We start from the raw sequence: 7,504 nt of genomic DNA on the forward strand, positions 1-7,504 counted from the left end.
TGCGGCCTGCACCCCGGCACCGGGGTCAGCCCCCCCATCCCAGCCCCGGCACCCACCTTCACCAGCGCTGCGGCCGCGCGGAAGCTCATCTTGGCCACAGACTCACGCTTGCGCCTCCGCGGAAGCCGGCTGAAGCCCGAGCGGGAGCTGGAGAAGGAGCAGAGGGAGGCGGCACCGGGGGTGACGGGCGTGTGCGGGGCGCTCGGGCCGTCGGCGGCGTCCTCCGCCATGCCCATGCGGAAGGCCCGGCCCCGGGCCAGGGGGTCTATGATCTGGTGGAGGGGAGGAGACGCAGGAGTCGGGGGTCTAGGTCGTCACCCCAGGAGCTCCTTCCCCACCCTGCGGAGGACACAGTGGGCACCTGGACAGCTCGGGTACCTCCCCCACCCTCCTGCACCCAGAGGAGTCCCTCTCCCCACTCGCAGTGCCTTTCCGCTGCTGTTCACCCTGGGCTGCTCTCCCGTCCAGAGCTGGCCCCATGGTGCACCCCCGATCCCCCTCCCAGAAGGTATCTTAGGTGTCTCTGTGGCACCACCTGACCACCCTCCCAGACCATGAGCTCCAAGGAACCTTCTCCGCTCAGGTTGGCTATGTCCCCAGCCCCAGCCCAGGGGAGCAGAGAGAGGCCTTTGGGGGGCCGCAGGGGCGGGCATACCTTTTGCATGCCCAGCTGGCATGGCCCGACATACAGCGGAGGGGGTGTCTCCGTGCTGGTGAGCGACACATTGTCCTGGCTGGGCAGGTCCAGCTCCCGGATGACCTGGGGCTTCAGCTTCCCATAGCGCTGGCTGCAGTGGCGGATGCTCTTGCGCTGCCACTTCTGGGTGCTGTCACTGTCCTTGCTCACTCCGAACCAGTCAGCGGTGCCCCTGCCATGGGAGGGGCTCAACAAGGGGGCGCCAGCCCTCTCCCCTCCCAGCGGGGGCCCCAGAGCCCTCTTCCTGGGTAGCATGCTCTACCCCAAGCCTCCAGTCACTCCAGGATCTGGGGTCCAGTGGGCTGGGTTCAGTTAAGAGGATGAGTGGGGTCAGCCCTGGCTACCCCCTAAACCAGTGGTCGGCAAACCGCGGCTCGCAGGCCCTAAACAATTAGCCAACTCCAAATTCCCACAAAGAATAGGCCTGTCCCACAAGAACCGCAAAGAATAGGCCTGTCCAGGTGAGTATTTTACCCAGGCTCACACCCATCCCGAAGAGGGGGCTTTGTGGGGAGACACTGAATCCAGAGATGGTGCTCAGAGCTCAGCCCTTAGCTCAGTGGTTCTCAACCTTCTGGCCTTTTAAATACAGTTCCTCATGTTGTGACCCAACCATAAGATTATTGTCGTTGCTACTTCATAGCTGTAATGTTGCTACTGTTATGAACTGTAATGTAAATATCTGATATGCAGGATGGTCTTAGGCGACCCCTGTGAAAGGGTCATTCGACCGCCAAAGGGGTCGCGACCCACAGGTTAAGAACCACTTCCTTAGCTCATCCAGAGAGAGCTTAGCCCTGGGCAGCAGTTTGACCTTTGACACCACAGAACTCAAGAAATGGGTAATGCAAGCCCAGGCAGGCTGCCCACAGCCCTTGAACATGCAAGCAAAACACTGCCAACACCTGCTGTCAGGAGCCCCAGGGAATGCAAACCGTGCTGGCAGCTCCCAAGCGGTCCCAAGCCATGCACACGCCAGCCAGCTGATGCTAACACACTCACACCTGCAGGTACCTGAGCAGGGACCGCGAGAGAGACCGGCGCTGTGGGAGGGCCCTGCGGGCAGCAGGGGAACCCAAGAGGGGCAGAGTGTGGACACGCCCGAAGCGCACCTGTCGGCTGTTCAGGGACCAGAGCATTGAGGTGGGGGAGACAGAGAAGGAGAGAGCAAGTGCTGGGGGAGCAGAGAAGGGTGGTAGGTGAGAGGAGTCGGTCCCCAGAGCAGGAGGAGGGAGGGTGACATGGGGAACAAGACCCAGGAGAAAGCTGAGACAGGACAGGCCCTGCCCCATTCCCAGCCTCAGCACCTAAAGAGGACCCTATGTGCCTGCCTCTGTCCCCCCGGCCCCAGCCCTCACCCCTGGCGCAGCCAGGGCGAGGCGCAGTACCTGCGGATGGTCTGTGTGATCGATGTCTGGCGATGCAGCACCGGCCGGCGGGGCTCATGGTAAGGGGAAGGGACGTAAGCTGTCTCAGCCGGCATGCTCACACTCCGCAAGAAAGCCTGGCGTCTCAGGGGCTGGGTGACGGGGTCATGGTGAGGGGGCTGGGCAGGAGGGACCCACAGCCCATGCTGGCCAGGGCCTGCCTGCGGGAAGCTGGGGTCCTCCGCCGCCGGGGGCACCACAGCTGGAATGTCCAGCTTCAGCCAGGGGGGCTTCTTGCGCTGCAGGCTGCTCGTGCTGTCCCTGCGGGCCTCGCTCATGGTTCCGGGTGCACAAGGCGGGCCTGGGGGTGGCAGCGAAGGGTGGGAGGTGAGAGGTGTCTGAAGGTTCCTTGGGCCAGACCCAGGAGAAAGGAGAAGCAGTGATAACCCCAACAGGGTGGTCACGATCCGGCTGCTGACGTCCTGTGTGCTCAGCACTGCCGTACCCAGTCAGTCCCCGCCTCGGTCATCCTGACAGACATTGCTGTGCACATACCAGGTCCTCAGACAACATAAATTCATGTGACAAATACTGGAGCACCTACTATGATCCACTCCTAAGTGCTTGGGACACATTAGTGGAGAAAAGAAGAAACCAAAAACAGACAAAATCCCAGTCTTCCTGGAGCTGACAGTCCAGATAAACAATCTATATATGTAAAAGCCCAAGCGATAGGCCTACTGGTAGCTATGAGACACACTGACCACCAGGGGGCAGACACTCAATGCAGGAGCTGCCGAGCTACAGCGACTTGGCAACTGCAGTTCTCGGGTTATACAGCCGGAACCAGAGAGGAGGGAGCCCAATTCTGGGGTGCGTCACCCAAGAACTGCCCCCTTGCAATCCAGGACCCCTGGGGGGATGTCAGAGAGCTGGTTTCGGCCTGATCCCTGCAGGCCAGGCCGAGAGACCCCACCAGTGCACAAATCCGTGTACCAGGCCTCTAGTGAATCTATAAGTAGGTATTTTGTTTAAGGGTGCGAAGTGTGACAGGGACAAAATCAGCACATTACAGTTGCCGAGCACAGGGATGCCTCCTTGTGAGGTGACATCTAAGCAAAGGCTTGAAGAAGGTGATCAAGTTAGCAAGGCTTGGAGGGGGGCAGGGGCAGAAGGAGGGGGTTGTTCCTGGCACAGGGAGCCGCCAGAGCAGAGATCTCAGTGAGCCTGAGCGCACTGCCAGGCTGAGGACCTCACCCATCCATACACAGGGCAAATCTGAGACCTCACCCTCTAACCACCACGCCATCGGCTCCAGAGAGAGAGGCTCTGCCCGCTGCGCCCACAGGTGGGGTCTGCGAAGGCTCCAGGTCACAGAGGAGTGGCCACGTGGCTTCCCAGAGTCTGAGAGCTGTTACCACAACAGGAACCTCCTGAAACCACCTGGGCGCAGGCGCTGCCATGACCACCAGGGGGTGCCATGCGCCCATAAATACCAGCAAAGACAGCTCAGCCCTGGGAGGGCTGCTTGTCCGGCATCAAACCTAAGTATGAGACCCACCCCCAAACCTATCGCTTAGGCGCAGGGCAAGGCCCAGGACCCCGAGCAGAGAGGCCAGGGTTGGATGTGGGCCGCCTCTGCCGGGCCATGTAACCGAGAGGCAAAGATCATGGGACCGTGGCCCACCTGGCACCCTATTTCCCCCCTTTACAAAATGTCACTTTCAGCACAGATCTGAACCCTCCTCCCCAAAGGACCACACGGGATCTGAAAACAGGGTATCCAAGACTGAGAGGGCTCCCTGAGCACAATGGGGACATGGACACCAGGGGAGAGGCCGAGCAATACTCAGGGCAGAGACCCCAAAATTCCTCAAAGAGCTTCAGACCCCGACAGGTCTGTAACCCACCCACTAACACCCCTAGAAACAGCTTCCACATGTGAGCCTCCCTCCCCACTGCATGCAGTAAATATAGAGAAAGCCCCACCCATACCTTAGAAATCAGGAAACTGAGGCCAAAAGAGGCTTGATTTGCCCAAAGGCACATATTCAGGGTAGCATCACTGGGGACAGGTCTGGGATGCTGCTCACACCCCCTACTGGACTTACACAGTCAGAGAAGGGCCAGGACTGTGCTCAGAGCAACTCTGGCTGACAGCGACCAGGAAAGCGCTCGCTTGCACTGCACAGGGAGGCAGGATGCGAGCAGAGCTCCTCCTGCCCCACAGACCAGAGAGAGGCCCAGGACAGTTCTCACAGCTGCCACTAGTACTACACAGACCAAAAACAGCCTGGACACTGCTCACAGCTCCTCCTGGCCCTATATCCACAGGGGCCGGGCCAGGATGTGGCTGGCAGCTCCTACTGGCTTTATACCAAACAGGGCTGAGCCCAGAATTCTATTCACAGTTCCTACTGCCTCTACACTGACCAGGGCCAGGACCAGGACTCAGCTCACAGATCCCATTACCCCTATAGTGACACTACTCACCACTCATACTCCAACTGGCCCTATACCAGTTAGGGACCGTCCCCGGGCACCGCTCACAGCTCCCACTTACGCTACACCAGCCAGGAACCGGCTTGGTGGGAAGGAGTCCTTCAAGGTGCCTTCTCCTGGTTCTTACCCCTCCCATATGGTCCAGCCTCTTCTCTGAGCTGACTATGCACCTAGGGCAGTGGTCGGCAAACTCATCAGTCAACAGAGCCAAATACCAACAGTACAACGATTGAAATTTCTTTTGAGAGCCAAATTTTTTAAACTTAAACTATATAGGTCGGTACATTGTTATTAACTTAATTAGGGTGCTCCTAAGGCTTAGGAAGAGCCACACTCAAGGGGCCAAAGAGCCACATGGGGCTCGAGAGCCGCAGTTTGCCGACCACAGACCTAGGGGTCTTTCCATTCATGTAGCCCCTCAGAGCCAAGCCCCTGTCCTCTGCCCTCACCCGTCTGATTCAGAGCAAGGGCTGAAGCATGTGTTTGCACATCACTGGGAATCCCTTCTGGGCACCCTGCCTAGCTGATCCCCACAATGTGGGGTCAGACGGATGGGTCCTTGCAGGAGGTCGGAGGCAGGTGGGGCGGGGCAGGGGTGGGGGGTGTCCTACATGAAGGCGTCCTGAGAACGGGTCTCTGGGAACTGAACCAGGAGATCGGCACTCGCCCAACTCACACCACAAACCCAGCCCAGACCTGTTGTCCCCCGACATGGTCAGCACCCACCAGCCTGCCCTTCACAGACCATGTAGATTTTAAGACCCCCCTGTTAGTAAGGAAGTGACTGGGAAGGGCAGCTCTGGCTCCCAGGCACTGGCGGTGGGATTTCAGGCAACATCACACAGACGGTGATCAGATAGGCCTTATCTGATAGGGGCTTCCGGAACCTGCAGGGCGGCGACAGCATCCCCATGTGCCCTCGGAGCCAGGTCAGGCCACACCTGCCACACAGGCATCCAGGTGATGTGACCCCAGAGACTACTGGACCCTGTGGGGCCTTGTGGGGAGGGACCAAGCAGGATGGGGGCCCCCTGAGCATTTCAGAGGGGGCAGCTATGCTGCCTTCAGTCTGTCCCTGCCACCCCACCACCATGTGCCTCGGGTAGCCTGTGTTCTCTTCTGGAAAATGGGCCAATACCTCTGTGGAGCCATTGTGAGGTCCAGAGAGGAATGGTGCCAAGAGCAGCACCTGGAACCGCTGCTGGGAATCTATAGGCCGGGTGCTGGGAGCTGGCCTCTCTGTGCCTCCCCAGCAGGCCTGGCACTCCTGGGCGATCAGCTGGTTCTCTGCTCAGCAGAACAAGGAATCTTTGCCAGCTTGGTGATTGGCTCACCCCACCGCACACATCCATCACTTTCCATGGCTCCCACTGCCCCCATGGCCTCTCCTGTCACCTGGCTCCCTCCCATCCTAGCGCCCTGCCTTGCACATGCCTCCAAGCCTCCAACACGTTCCAGGCCCACAGCTGGTCAGGCTGCCCCACCGGACCGCTCGGGAGTTCATCACCCGTGTGCTGTCCCCTCACTGCCGGGCCACAGTGCCCGGAGCACTGGGCACTCTGGAGCACAAGCTAGCAGGCCGATCCCCACCGTCAGGGTGACGGGGGCTTCATGAGGACGACCCTTCCATGGGGTCTGGGAGGAGGAGGGGACCGCATGCCCAGGTCGGGGCAGAACAGCACAAGCAAAGAGGTGGGAAGAGGGTGGGGAGCGAGCACAGGGCGCAGCACAGGACCACAGTCCGTCCAGGAACACAAGAGCCACTCATGATGGAGGCACCGGCTCCCAGACCTCCCGGTGTCCCTCGCCTCCCTCAAGTCCCTCCTGTGTGGGGGGCAGAGGCAGGAGGAGCTCTGTAACCCACGCAGCTCCAGGACGCCCAGCCTACCCCACCCCTGTGTGCCCAGTTCCCATCTGGGCCTCAAGCGGGTGGGATTCACAGGGGGGCTCCACGCTAGGGCCCAAGGGTGTGGGGGAGGGGCAGGCCCAGGCGGACAAAGAGTCTGGACGGGGAGGGCACAGTGCCCGCCCAGAGGAGACAGTGGCTCAGTGTCCAGCCTCCCCCAGGCGCACAGTGGGCTCTTGTTCCCAAACGGCCCCTCATGGGGGAAATCCCAACAGCATCTCCGCTGCGCTGACCCCTCGGTGCAGGGAGAAACCACAGTCCAGGGGCGGCCGGCCTGCCTGGGTCACACAGCATCTGAGTCACTCTGGCAACATCCATGGCCGCCCACCCGGCCCAGCTCAGCATCTGGAAATAAAGCAAGGATGGCTGACAAAGCAAGTGCCACCGGTGGGGACCCAGCCCAGCAGGGGTGGGGGCACAAAACCACACTGCACCTCCGGGCGCTGCACCCGAGGCACTTCCAACAGCCCAGGACGAGGGTGGGGCGAGAGATGAGGCTGAGGGACGAGGGCCCCACAGAGTCACAGGACTTCGGGGGCTGCTTTAAACAGCGGTGAGAGGGGTGGGAGCTGCTGCAGCCATCAGGGCAGAGGGCGGGTGGGGCGCAGGGGCGGGTCCCACCGACCCAGGTTCCTGCTGTGGGGCTGACTAGGGATCCTTCGGGCTGGCACCGTGCAAGGAGCAGGAGGGGCCAGGGAGCAGGAGCCAGTGCAGGGCGGCAGGGCCCACAGCGCTTAGCACAGAGGACCTGCTCAAGGAGCAGGAAGGCTGGCCATGCCTGCCGGCTCCGGCTCTGGCTCCGGCTCGGGGGGAGCAACCTGAGCAAGGGGCGAGCCCAGGGATCAGAGGGCCCAGAGCCTGGCCGCGAGCAGGAACCACTGGGGGAACCGGGGACGGAACGCTTCAGAGATGCCACCTGGGAAGGTTGTGGCCAAGAGGCAGGAGGAGACTGGGAGAGGTTCTGGACTGCTCAGGCCTGGCCGGCGGCCACGGCGGACGTGAAGCTGGCTCCTGAGGTGTGAGCAGCAGCCG

At 61.0% G+C, this 7,504-nt stretch overlaps 1 protein-coding gene across 1 annotated transcript in view; it reads right to left on the reverse strand.

Moving 5' to 3' along the window:
* RHBDF1 (rhomboid 5 homolog 1 (Drosophila)) overlaps positions 1 to 2,423 on the reverse strand; it is a 6,488-nt gene extending 4,065 nt beyond the window's left edge. The window contains 3 exon segments of the mRNA XM_015565563.1: positions 13 to 272; positions 656 to 869; positions 2,086 to 2,423. Of these exon segments, the coding sequence (XP_015421049.1) occupies positions 13 to 272; positions 656 to 869; positions 2,086 to 2,402 (791 nt within the window). The 5' untranslated portion in view covers positions 2,403 to 2,423.
* Between the last annotated feature and the right edge of the window lie 5,081 nt (positions 2,424 to 7,504).

This window comes from Myotis davidii, unplaced genomic scaffold (genome assembly GCF_000327345.1).
Source record: "Myotis davidii unplaced genomic scaffold, ASM32734v1 scaffold100, whole genome shotgun sequence".
NCBI lineage: Eukaryota > Metazoa > Chordata > Mammalia > Chiroptera > Vespertilionidae > Myotis > Myotis davidii.